The sequence below is a fragment of the Arachis ipaensis genome, chromosome B7, assembly GCF_059453495.1.
Source record: "Arachis ipaensis isolate K30076 ecotype BB chromosome B7, ASM5945349v1, whole genome shotgun sequence".
Lineage (NCBI taxonomy): Eukaryota > Viridiplantae > Streptophyta > Magnoliopsida > Fabales > Fabaceae > Arachis > Arachis ipaensis.
The window spans coordinates 133972277-133986293 of NC_142442.1; the positions used below are offsets into that span (position 1 = coordinate 133972277).

Consider the following 14017-nt stretch of genomic DNA (forward strand, 5'->3'; position numbering starts at 1 on the left):
GATATAGAATTTCAAGGACAAAAAAAAATTTGGTTGCTAAATCAGTCACTAAATTACAATCAGCGACCGATTTTAGTGACAAAAGAAATTGGTCCTAATAGCGACCAATTTAGTGACCAATAAATTTTTTATACGAACAACATAAAATTGGTTGATAAAATCGATCACTATTTTTTAATTTAGCGACCGAATTAGCAACCGAAATAAGGAAGTAACACTTGGGATTGTTGGTCACAAAATTGGTCGCTATTTTTTAATTTAGCAACCGATTTTGCAACCAATAGAGAAATAAGCTGAAAAAGGTTGGTCGCTAACTCAGTCGCTAAACTGGTGGTCGCTAAATTGGTTGCTAATAGTTAAGATAGCGACCGATTTAGCAATCAACTATAAATACAAGTTTAAAACGATTGGTCACTAAATTGGTCGTTATTTTTTAACTTAGCGACCGATTTAGTGACCGCTTTATAATAACGTTATCACTAATCGGTCGCTAATTTAAAATAGGTACTGAATTACTCTACCCTTCCGTAACCCTAACTCAGGCTCACCAATCACCATTCTCACCTTCTCAAACGATTACTGAGCTACACTTCTCCCCCCTCCACCACAGATGTGACCACAGCCAGAAGCACCGCACAACACAACACCCTCTCCATTCGCGATGTCGTCGTCTTCTGAGTTTGCAGCTCCATTCGTGTCGTCGTCTTCTTAGTTAGCGCCGCTGTCGTCTTCTGAGTTTGCAGCGCCAGCATCGTCGATTGAGCTCGGAGCGCACCGTCGTCTTCTAAACTCACAGCGCCGTCATAGTCGTCTTCTGAGATTTTGGTACTGTCGTTGTCGTCTTCATCAATTTTTTTTCATGTTTTTTTGTTCTACTTATAAAATTAATAGTGATAGATCACATTTTATTTTTTTAAATAAAAAGTTGTTTGTGGATTTACTATTATTAATTTACAATATATATTCTAGTACTTATTTTGGGATATTTTTTGTAAGAGTATTGATATTATTATTATTATTATCTGGATTTAATCATAAATCTTAAATAGAATTGTAAGGATTATAAAAGTTTAATAATTTTAGTTAATAACACACATGACTGGATTTTAATCGGAAATAATGATAACAGTAGATAATAATATTCTTGAATTTAATAAAACTATCGAATGAATTCCGTTGACTAAATTCTCATTTTGGTTCCTGAGATTCACGCGATTATTCAATTTGGTTCTCGAAATTCAAAATTACCTATATTAGTCTTTAAGATTTAAGTTCGGGCACCAATATGGTCCCTCAACTCTTTTCGGCGATGATTAGGCAAACAGAGTGCTGAAATGACACCTTTCCTACCACGCTAGATGATGAGTAAACGACGTCGTTTACTCTTGGTGCCCAACAAGTCAGAAATGAAGAATAGTGGAGGTAGAGAAAAAGAAGAATACTTTATTTTGGGTTTTCATCGTTTCTTCTCCTTTTATATACAAAGTGACGACGTTTCTGACTTGTTTGGGTGCCAAGGGTAAACGACGTCGTTTGCTCATTATCCAGCATGGTAGGGAGGATGCCATCTCAGCATTCCGTTTGTCTAGTCATTGTCGAAAAGAGTCGAGGAACTACATTAGTGCCCAGACTTAAATATAGAAGACCAGTATAGATAATTTTAAATTTTGGAGACCAAAATAAATAATCGCGTAAATCTTAAAGTCCAAAATGGGGATTTAGTCCCTCATAACTCAATAATTATCCACTAGTGCACGTATATCTTTTTTGGTGCAACACCTGAGGTGGGTCTCTCATGCCATACACGGTAATCATTCTTTGTGGCCCGGAACCGTTTAAGTATATGGTGAAAGAAACAAATAATATTATTCCAATGCATATTGTTTATATGTAATATAATATATATAATCTATATAACTTGAAACAAGTTATTAAGCATTATTTGAGGAGGAGTTTGCTTTCCTCTGATTAATCTACTTATCATCAACAACCTCATAATGGTAAGGGGCCAGACATAGGAGAGAGGAGCCGAAGTTCGGAGTTATTCAAGTCCCTACATAATTTATTAACTAGATTTATTTTTGTGTAACGGATCTATAAGAATTTAGTTTAGTTTTTCTATTTATTTTTTTTTGTTTGTTTTGTTCTTGATAGAGGTCTGGTCACTATAGTTCAGTATTACAATTTTGAATTCAAAAATTAAGTCAAAAAAATGTTAAGATTTTTATAACTCATAAAATAGCTATTACTAATATTTTTGCACATAATAATTCGACCCTTATACCTATAATTTGGCGATTATAATTTATAATTAAGAGAAATAGTTCAAATAAATATTAAAACTCCCAGTACAACTACAGTAATTCTTACATAAGTATTCACTAATATCTCGAAGAATTAGTCAAAGATTAGTTAAAAAGATCAACACATTCATTTAATAGTTGTTGCTGAAATTAATACATATGATTCGAAAATGAATTATACCAATGTTTTGTTGATTTTTAGAAAATTGAGAGTAATTCGATATCTAATGGTCTGGGAACAAAATCTACTCCTTTTTTATGAGTATCAGTTTTTTTAAAGTGCATCAAAGACTTTTCGATCGGACAAAAACTTAAGGAAATCTGAAAACAGTAAATAAAGACTTTGAAAATAAATTGACTGAATTCGAAATGGTTTGCATTGAATTTAAAAAAAACAGTAAAATACTTTTGATTCAATCAAAGGACTTTTGAAACGGAAAATAAAGATACTTGAATGTAAAATTGGACAATGAAATTAAATATTGCTTAAAAGATAAACTTGCAAGAAAATGTAAAGTTTGCAGAAAATGTAAATAAAAGATAAAACAATGGAAGGAACCCTACAGAAAAAAACTCGAACGCAGACTCAGAAATTCGCTGGAATATGAGTGTACTTGACTATTTTCTGAAACGAAGTTCCAACCCTTGTGCCTTCGAACATTCTCCTATTTATAAAGATCATTGACCAATCAAATTAAAGTGTAACTTCCACGCTCATCAATCCATAGGTAACCGTTCCCGCTTCTTTTGCTTGACAAAAGTAACGTTCAAAAGCAACCCTCGAATTTTGGAACCTTCGATTCAACATATCGATTAGCTTGTTGACTAATCATGATAGACTTTTGCTCGATCTTCCCTACTAAAAGATTCTTTCTCGGTGTAAATTTTCTTTGAAGATACACGTTTACTGACTCTTGAATGTTCATTTTTTCGAAAGAAATTATTTTTTACTAACAACCACATAACACCGTACTATCGAATGGTTATTTATATAAGATAAATAAAATAGAAAATAAAAGACATTTAAAAATTTACTACTTAGTTAAATCACTCTATCACTTCTTTAAATTATTGCTGACTTGAGTATCAGAATATCTTTTACAAGTACTCACGTCATTTGATATTTTTTAGAGTTTAACATATATTTTATTTGCAAAAAAGATAGAATGATATCTTCTATTAAAATGATGAGATATACTTTAAAAATTAAAAATCATCTATATAAAAATGTGTAGAAATTTAAATATATTTAGTAAAAAAAAAGGACAAATCTTATATTTATTTGATTTATATAATAATTAAACCATGAGACTAAAAAAAAATACGAGCACATATCAATCTAGAAGCATGATCTAATTTCTTAATGCGCAAATAATAGAATCAATATCGTTTTCTTCTTTTAGAAAAATAAAGATTAAAGTTACATTTAAAAAAAAAAAGAAGAGACAAACGAGAGAAATGTGAGGGTGAGAGAGCAATTAAAGAATTGGGCCCCACAAATCCACCAGCATCCAGAATCCCTTGACTTTAAGCCTTAAGGAGGCTAATCCCTGTTAATTTTATTCCCTCATTCAACACTATAATATCCCGATTACCAAACAAATTAATTAAATAATTAATTAATTAGCATTTAGCAGCATAAGCATTATTCTTTATTCATTAACAGCTCTCACTTCTCACTCCTATCTCAACCGTGTCGTCGGTGAATGAAAAACAAACACCTTTGCTTCAAACAAACATTAGAAACACAAAACAGAACCACCAAAAAAACAGAGCAAGAGAGACATCATGCTTGATCCACGAACACACGAACCAACCAATCCATTTCTTCTCTACAATGGAAATGGAACAACAACCACGCATCGTAGTTACAACTCATCATGGGACGAAGAAGTGGATTCTCCTCCTCTATGGAGCACGAGCCCCTCACGTGATCACAACAGAGCCAACCACCACCACCATTACAGAAGCATGTCCCCTGCTTCTCGAACACAAGCCATAGTCAGAGGCCAAAGGGAGCTCATGGAGATGGTTAAGAACATGCCTGAGTCCAATTACGAGCTCTCTCTCAAGGATCTCGTCGAGCATCACCACAGACATAACAACAATTCAGAGGAGGCGCCCACGGCGGCGGAGGACCAGAGGAAAACAAAGAGCCTAAAGAACGGCAGTGGCCGCGGCGGCGGAGGTAGTAGAAGGGTGGTTAGGAGAAGTGGAAGCATTGATCGCGGATCAGGTGGATTCTATCTGAAGATGGTGATCCCTTCTTTCTCTTTGGGATCTAAGAAGAAAAATAAGAACAAGAACAAGAATAATGAGTCGTTGGCCTCGGCGAATAACAGCAAAGTATCGCCGAGGCCAACGACTAATAATAATAATAATTCTGATAAGGAGTGGTGGAAGAAGAGTGATGACAGTGGTTCTTCAAGCCTTAACAGTGGCAGCTCCACCAAGAGATCTGGTAGCAGTAGCAGTAGTAATAGCAGCAGCAGCACAAGTAATTCCAGGTATATTTTACCGAATTATCTAATAATTCTCGTCTATCAACTTTACATAAAACAATTTAAGAACATATATATGGCTTTGATTTTCTGTTTGTTATTTGATTAAAAATTAGAAAATTGATGCCATGTGCTTTTCTTAAATCATCTTAATTTTGTTAAAATTCTACATATTAAATTAAATCATATAGTTGGTACAGGGGACAAGATTCTAGAACAGGAGAAGTAATTATACAATTTTTTTATTTTATTTCGTGCTGTTAGTTAGTTGAATCTTGCAGAGTTTTCCGTTGTTTGTTTGGTTCTGATTTCAGAACAGAACATTCAATTGTATATCCTTCAAATTGATCTGGATCTTGGGGAATATTTGCTTCAAAGTACTATAACATGATCTTAGGGTTTCGGTCCCAAAATTTTGGTAACTGAAAAAGTAAAAGAGAAACAAAAGTTACAAACGCGCACACGCTGTCGGGTAGATTCTAGATTTCATCTTATAAAATGTTTTTACCATTTTATCGTATTGAATATCGAAACCAATGAATATTGGTTTTCAATTGATTTTCAATTTTCGATGTTCATCTAACACCACTCCATTCTCCCTGTGTGTGATCGATTATAGGGGGAAATTGGCACCACTTACTTTGATTGAAAATGTCCTTTGGTGCTTCTTTTAAGGACTTGACCTAAATCAAATCAAAAGGGGTATTATAGTCATTCAAAAATATTTTTTATATGCTAAAATTAATCACTAAAATTAGTCACTAATATATTTGTGTATAAATATATATGTGATTTAATTTACTTTTAATGTGTATTTATTTTAACGTATATTTTATACTAGTAACTGACTTTGGTAGCTGATTTTTGTGTACACGTAGCATAATCGATACTTACCAGACGTTTGTTTCTTAGCTATTGCAATATGCAATTACTTTTTGTTCCTTACTAATCTAACTAAACAAGTAATGGTTGTAAGCCAAACAGGTGTCTACTTTGACAAAAAAAGAGAAAAAGAAAAAAGGAAATAGCCTTACATATTAAGCATTGTAACATCATATTTAGGACCTACACGTTTATGTGTTTATCTTGGTTAAGTTATTATTTTCTAATTAAATTTGGGCACCATGATTTTTTTTATGCATTTTTAGGGTTAGGAATGAGAAGAGTAACGGTCATCGTTGCTGGCCTTGCATTCCAAGACGCAAAAGGCAAACACAGAAATAACATTGTCGACATGTTGGTGTGATGAAAAATGATAGAGTACTCGTGGAATGAATGCATCCTTTATATGTTGAAACAAGTCCACATACACAGGCTCATCATGGAATTATAGCCATTGATAATACTTTGATTCGGCTTTAACTTTGATAAATAATTCAGATGAGTCCAACTTTTGAGCCTGGCTCTCAAGAATATATTGTGATCCAATATTAACACTTTTACAAGTATTGTTGTATGTGCTTCATGTAATTAATGTTTCACTGATGTTTAGACATGACAGGGCATATATGAAAGTGTGAACAGTGTTGTGGGTTTATTAGATATTCATAGAGGTGGCTTTAACTAGCCTGTATGTTTCTTTTATTCTTTATCTTGGTTGTACTGTTAGATGGTTCTATGACTATGCAATGGATAGCATTTTCTGATGATTAGCACATAATTAAGTTTAAGATATATTAATTTCTCACTATATTCTCCAACTTAACATATCAAAGATTAGGGGTGATAATGAATAAAGTAGAATAAAGTTTAGATTGAATCTTAACTTTATACACAGATTGATCAACCTTATTCTATTGACAGATTTATAACATGTCAATTCTAATCTTATCTATCCTTAATTGGTGGATATTTACCTTACCCACAAATCATTAACAAAATACAATATACAATAATTTGATAAGATATTGGAGTTATAATTTAGTATTTATATAAATAAATAAATTTGGCTTTTATATAAAGAAATTTTTTAAATTTTTAATTGAAAATTTTGACTTAATAATTAAAGACATTTTATATGAATTTATAACACATTATATATATATATATATATGGGTTAACCACCAATTATATCCCCGGATTTTTTAAACGCTGACAATAATGCCCCTCACTTTTATTATCGACAAAAATATCGTTGGATAATTTAAAAACGTGCACCAAATGCCCGTCCGGCAAGTGATGCCTTCTCTATTGACGGAAGTGTGTGATGTGGCAAATGGAAAAGCTTGTGTGGCAAATGGAAAGCTTACCTGGACCCGTTTTCAAATTTTCTAATTCAATTACCCTAATTTCCAATTGCAAAATGAAAACGTGATGCATCTGAATAGCCGTTCAACCATGAATGCAGTAGGTATGATGAAGCGAAGGTCTGCATCAATGGTAGAAGGCGGCAACGATAGGTGCGAAGACTCTGGTTCGAAGCAGTATGACGGTATGTGTCGCTGTTCTCTTGCTGTTGTTGCTCTGAGATCGAAGATGAATGCTAACCCAGGGAGGTGGTTCCTTCGGTGCCCACTATGGAAGGTAAGCATGACTGGGTTTTGGCCTTTAATGGGTCTTTGTAGTTATTCCTGTTTTAATGTGTTTTGCACGTTATGATTGATTTGTTCTTCATGGGTTTTCAATTTGTGTTCTTGACAGAATAAAAACCAGGATTGCAAATATTTTCAATGGATTGATGAATTGGAAGAGCAAGACATGGTTGAAGAGGTAGAATGTTCTTGGAACCACAAACCCAGACTATCTTCAGGTGGAAAACTCAAACAGAAGAGCACTAGGAAGCTGTCCGAATCAGTGGAGTATGAGGACATAGACCCCATGGTGCTACCTGTTCTTACAAAAGAATTGAAGGAGAAATTAAGGAGGATTGAAATTCTTCTAATCATGATGTGCATTGGGGTTGCAATTGGTGTCTTCATCAATTTCTTTGCTCTGTTTAAGAACTGAGTTGAACTAATGTTAAATAGTGGATGAAGAGTAAATGTGAATGATTAGTGTGTATTTTTATAACTGTGAATGTGCCAAATTTGGTTGAAATAGGGAATGACAACTCTTGTATTGTGTTTTCATGGAACCTGATGTGTATTAAGAATGTAACAAATTATTCAACTATAAATTTGATGAGAACCTGATGTCTGTTGTGTTTTGCAAAGTGCAGTAAAACTAAATAGAATACTTGTAGTACAAACTTGGTAATTAACATTTAAATGTACTATATCTGATCACATTAACCATAACAGGTTACATAACGTTTATAACAATCCCCAAAAAGTAAATAAACATTCCCTGTAATTCAAGCATAACCTGTGATCAAGTGACAATGTTGCAATGACATAAGGAAATTAGGTAATCTACCACCAAAAGTACTTAACAGAGTCAAACACAATTTAGTTCAATATAACTGAAAACAACTTAAACAAGTCAGCCAAAAAACTCATTAACACTCAAAACAAAGGATTCCTAAATCAGCTCTACAATGTCAAAAGACATTAATACAACACATTCATCATGGCTTCTTCTTTTGTTTTTGTGAAAGCTTTGAAGGTGCAGGTATGGGCATGAATTCCATGAATCTCTTTGTGGTACCCTTGCTTGCTGCACTCATTGTTTGCTGAGAAACCAAAGGGGGAGCACTGGAGCTAGAATTTGGCACATGTACTTGGGCTGAAGTATTGGGCTTCACATGAATATTGGGCCTTCCAGCCACATTGGGCCTGACCTGTGGTGGTTTAAAAGGTACATTGGGCCTCACTGAGGTAGCCATTGGAGTGGGAGCAGCAGCCATACTGGACCTGACCTGTGGTGGCCTAATTGGATCATGTGCTAGTGCAATAGTGGATGATGGTCTCATAATGGAGATCTTTGCCCTAGCATTAGATGCATCCCTCCTCACAAGTCTTGGAGCAGCAGCTACAGCACCAGCAACCTTTGGTGGAGCTGACTTGTTGATAGTGGTGGTTGAAGCAGATGCTGCTGCAGGATCTGATTCCGACCCTTGGGCTTGCTACAAATTCAACACATAAATTCCAGAAGTCTGTGTATGTTGTAGAAAAAACAAGTACAAAGGTGTTAACATTGAAGCTAACCTCATTATCAGTTTGAGATTGGGGGTGCCCTTGTGTAACTTGTTGTTCATCAGCTGCCTCAAGAGTCTCCTCATAGTACATTTCTTGCTCTCTATCTAATATATCAGCAGCATCTTCTTGTTCATTTGCTGCTACTGATGCAGTTTCGGTTGCTTGACTAGTATCTCCCCTAAGACTTTTTTTCTTCTCTTCACATGTCCTTGCATTGTGTCCTTGCTGCAGCATATACAATAGGTTAGCACATATTTAGAATACAAATTAACAAGTCATGTATACACTGATTTCGAGTACAAAAGTAATGGGTTACTATCAAGTGAGGTGTTTACCTTTTTGCACCACTTACAAGTAGTTTGACCATACTTTCACGGCATTTTGTATTGGCTATTACCCTGACGCTCAGATTCATGACGTGCTCTCTTTTTTGTAGGTCTTCCGATTGGTCTTTTGTATGGTGGAGGTAGACAAGGATAACCTTCATAGTCATCCCAATACTCTTCACTGGGTACAGAGTTAATGTGAAACTGATATGCCCTGTTGTAGTGCTCCATGCATAACCAGTGATGCACATAGTCCTCAGGCCGGTGATTCTTCCTTTAAATAGCAGCCACTCCATGACAACAGGACAATCCAGCCAGTTGCCACTTTCTGCAGGTACATGTTCTTTCTAGTGTGTTAACAGTAACCCTGTGTCCATGTCTCCTCACCTCAAATAAGTTATGCTCATCATCCCCAACCCACTGGGCCTCCCAGTAATTACCCTCTTTTTTCTCCTTTTCAAGCCTACTCATCTGAATAGGTGCCAGCTTTCCTGTGTATGATGATAAAGCGTCTTTGTGCTGTGCCATAACCCTCATGATGTAGAACCTCATCTCTTCTAGCATTGTTAGGATACTTTTTCCTCTCATGCCCACTATTGTTGCATTAAATGATTCAGTATTGTTATTGGTAACATTATCCACTTTAGGCCATTCAGAAAAGCCTGATTTCGACCATGATGATTGTTCATAACTTGACAGGTACTCCTAAGCTCCTACATTGATCTGCTTGACATATGCCATTGCATTCTTGAATTCCAAATCTGTCATTGCCCGAGCACACTGCCACAGAGCTCCTCTTAACTCTTTATCCTTCCATCTCTTGTTCAAGTTCTGCCACATGTGCATCACACAAAATCTATGTGAAACTTTTGGCATGACTTCTTGGAGTGCTGGAACCAATCCCTAATACACATGGCAAAAACCCAATATTCAATATCACAACATAAGTGCATGAATACAAATTATCTAATAGGACAAGATGTATAAATTACCTTTTGCTTGTCACTCATGAAGTTCTACCCAAATTCTTTGTAATCACCGATATCGTCATGAAGTAAATTCAAGAACCATTTCCAATTTTCCTTTGTTTCCGCATCAACCACAGCATATGCTATAGGAAATAGATGATTATTCGCGTCTTGTCCTACAGCTGTGAGTAGTTGACCCCCAAAATACCCCTTAAGAAAGGTTCCATCAAGGCAAATAAAAGGCCTACAACCATATCTAAATTCTCTCTTACATGCCTCTAAGCATATATACAAACTTCTGAACTTAGACAAATCCTCTGGTTGTGGATGTGTGCTCATAGTACATGTAGAACTAGGATTAGCTTTTAAGCAGCTCCGATAAATAATTGCGTAGCTTACCATACTGTTCCTTCTCCGTCCCCTCAATGATATCCTTTGCCATCTCCATTGCGCTATACATCATTCGCTCACCTACACTTATGTCATATTCTACCTTGAACCACTCTTCTGCCTCCCTTTGTATCAAATTAGGAGAAATTATAAGCTTGTTAATTAATTCTCCAGCCACCCATTTACAGGTTACCGATCTAGATTTGTTACTCCTTGGACATGTGTGCTCATCAACTAGCGTCTTGATTTGAAAACTTGGTGGGAAATTTCTCCTTGAACAGTACACCTCCCGCAGACAGTCCTGATTATAACAAATAACTCTGCATCTTAGAGGCTCCACCTTTAAAAAGAACACTTCCCTCCCCAATTGGATGTTAAACTTCTTAACAGCATCCTTGAACTCTTGCATCGTTGCAAACTCCATGCCCAGCTCGAGTCTAACTTGGCCAAAGCGTGCTTCAGGATTGTGTTGTGGAAATACCGGGACCCCGTTTTCATCATCTGATTCAGCTAAATTGTGAAGATCCTCAGACTCGTATTGGAACTCATTTTCCCCACCCTTATCAACTCCATCAGCATTACCCTCATGTACAAGCACAACCACTGTTGGGGCCTCATTGTCCCTGGGAGGAATAATTTTCTGACCTGATGGTTGTGGCCTTGAGTGTCTCTTCCTTCTTCCTAATTGTCTTAAATTATCGTCTCCCTCCTTATTATGATTCTCTTCTACAATAACATAAAATAAAATAATTCGTTGTTAACAACATCGCAGTTTAGTATTTTTATGAAACCTAAATTGCATAATTTTCTAAATGAATTTACCTTCAATGGCAGGTTCAACATGCGGATTCACATCTTCATTTGACACATTCTGCGCAGATTCTGCTTCTCCTCTAACTTCTTCAGCTGGTGTTTCCCCTACTACTTTGGTGGTACCCAATGGTGGTGGCCTTGCATGTTTCTTTCTAATTCTCTTTCTACCATATCTACCGACATCCTCATTGGTTTCATATCCGGTAGTTTGATCTCCCTCAACTTGGGGTGCCTCAGTTGGTAGTACATTAGTAGTCTCAACATTACCCTTGTCTTGAGCCACTTCCCCATTACCATTGTACCAATCTTCCATCACCTCATCTTCTCCCTGCCTTTCTTCATCACGACACACATCCTCATCATCTACCTCTACAACTTCTACCTCATCCTCAGATACCTTGACTTCATCTACGTACTCAGGATTTTCTAGAACAGGATGCTCAAAATACAAGTGAACCCTATTACCATTTTTCATCGCAGCATCACACATACTAATAACATCAGCATCCCTCTTAAGCGGCCTTAAACCATTTGATAAGTCAAAACCGGGCTCTAAACAATGAACGTCCTTAAAACCTATGTAACCTAAATCGAGAAACAACCCTTCTACCAGAAATAAATTACAAGTATCCACACATACCCTGTCAATGTTGCTAACAGTACCCCCAGAATATTGCAAACCACCCTTTTGATTACTTTCTAACCTACCCATGTGGTGCATCACAAATGTTATGAGTGTTGACATCTGAAATTTCAAGCAGAAAAATACACATTTTAATACTAGTACAACACCAATCAACTACTAAAATTGTTCATCCAAAACAGAAAAAAATTACACTGACTAAACCCTAAACCAATACAATACAGCAAACAAGGCATGCATCAAGTGACAAAATTTTAATGCCCAAAAATCCAAATTGTCACATATTTAGTTACCATTTTTTTTCCATCAAAGACCATATAGCCACAGAAACATGAACGAAGACAAAGTTCCTAATGGCAAAGAGGCAGAGATATTACGCGTACCTTGTTAGATGAACAACCACCAACATGCAACAATGTCCCTCCAAACCAGCATTGCGGCGACGATGGGCTGACAATGGTCTTCGACGGTGACTTGAAGAGGAGAAGATGGAGAGGCTACTATGACTCCAGTGTTAACTATTTTACTCTTTTACAGTGTTAAAATCGTTTAACTTCTTAAAGCATTAGTTGAAATTAGGTTATTAATTAGGAATTAGGGTATTTGAATTAGGAAATTTGGGAATGGGTCCAGGTAAGCTTTCCGTTTGCCACACAAGTTTTTCCGTTTGCCACATCACACACTTCCGTCAACGGAGAAGGCATCACTTGCCGGACGGGTATTTGGTGCACGTTTTTAAATTATCCAACGATATTTTTGTCAATAATAAAAGTGAGGGGCATTATTATCAGCGTTTAGAAAATTTGGGGGTATCATTGGTGGTTAACCCTATATATATATATATATATATATATATGAAATGGCCTTCGCCTATCGTATGTATCGGCTTGGCTTCGCAAGCGGGTTAGTGACTTACGTACCTAACCTATTAGCTGTCCTGCTACAAAGCTGACTGATAATGCCCGCTTTTTTGTCAATTGAGCCGCTTTCCCTCATTCCACTCGTCCATCATTTTCCATTCCACTTTTCTATTTGATTTTCTTTCTTCTCCCTTTGTTCTGTGAGAAACTTTCTCTAATTCACTCCATCCCTCATCTACTACTCGTGCGTACAATGATTTTTGTGGAGGATTGATAGCACTCAGTTCTTCGAGCGGATGGTGGGAGCCGATAGACGATACGAACTAGGGATCTCACCAAGAGAGCCTCTATTCCATGCTTTCGCCAAGCTAGTATATATATATAGGGTCTGTGTCAGTTGGGTAGGTTGATTTGACAATTTTATCCGACTAAGTTGGATCAGATTTGATATCCGCAAATAAAATTGTTGTTGCCATTTTTATCAAAGACTAATTTATTATGGGTTCTAACACTATATTATTATATACATAAAATAAAATTTGAATTTTTTGACATTTATTAAATCAATTAGTAAATTAATCACTAGATAAACACAAATTTAAGATTTGAAATAGGTGGAGATGCTGAATTGGGAGAGAAGTTTTTTCAAAGCTAACATTTTAAGTAAAACTTGATTGCAACTTAATTTAAAAGAAATTTATTCACATAATACCAGTGTACCATTATTATTAAATAGTGTAATACATAAAGCCAACATGTGACCAACTATCACCTGAATCTTAGTCTATTGGGATGAAAAAGGAATAAATTTGTTTATTTGTTCCAACAAAAAGTTAAAACAATGCGACAACTAATATTTTTATGCTTACAAAGAACACCGCGATAGGACAAAATAACGATATTTGTATGCACTGTGTTGGGAGTTTTCACATGGTTAACAAATAACATGAGTTGAATGGATGCAGGTTTCTTGTAAAATTAAATTTAATATTGAAATTTATTATAAAAAATACAACTTACAGTAATTTTAAAAAAAATTAATTGCATATATGTATATGGTCATAAATTTTGTTTTTGGTAATATATTTGGTCATGAATTTAATTACATTTTTTTGGTACACATTTAATTGCATATAT

At 35.6% G+C, this 14017-nt stretch overlaps 2 protein-coding genes across 2 annotated transcripts; both read left to right on the forward strand.

Annotated features, from left to right (window-relative positions):
* Positions 1–3858: 3858 nt before the first annotated feature.
* LOC107605987 (uncharacterized) lies at positions 3859–6464 on the forward strand. Its single transcript, XM_016307947.3, has 2 exons — positions 3859–4810; positions 5953–6464. The coding sequence occupies exons 1-2, from the start codon at positions 4092–4094 to the stop codon at positions 6026–6028; spliced, it is 795 nt and encodes a 264-aa protein (XP_016163433.1). The 5' UTR covers positions 3859–4091; the 3' UTR covers positions 6029–6464.
* Positions 6465–6989: 525 nt separating this feature from the next.
* On the forward strand, positions 6990–7930 carry LOC107607774 (uncharacterized). Its single transcript, XM_016309678.3, has 2 exons — positions 6990–7327; positions 7445–7930. The coding sequence occupies exons 1-2, from the start codon at positions 7118–7120 to the stop codon at positions 7748–7750; spliced, it is 516 nt and encodes a 171-aa protein (XP_016165164.2). The 5' UTR covers positions 6990–7117; the 3' UTR covers positions 7751–7930.
* Positions 7931–14017: the final 6087 nt, after the last annotated feature.

Excerpts from the sequence above, each read along its gene's own strand:
- LOC107607774 (XM_016309678.3), top strand. The coding sequence starts at position 7,118 with ATGCATCTGAATAGCCGTTCAACCATGAATGCAGTAGGTATGATGAAG. Across the intron at positions 7,328-7,444 it reads TTCGGTGCCCACTATGGAAG|AATAAAAACCAGGATTGCAA; the intron begins GTAAGCATGACT and ends TGTTCTTGACAG.
- LOC107605987 (XM_016307947.3), top strand. The coding sequence starts at position 4,092 with ATGCTTGATCCACGAACACACGAACCAACCAATCCATTTCTTCTCTAC. Across the intron at positions 4,811-5,952 it reads AGCAGCACAAGTAATTCCAG|GGTTAGGAATGAGAAGAGTA; the intron begins GTATATTTTACC and ends ATGCATTTTTAG.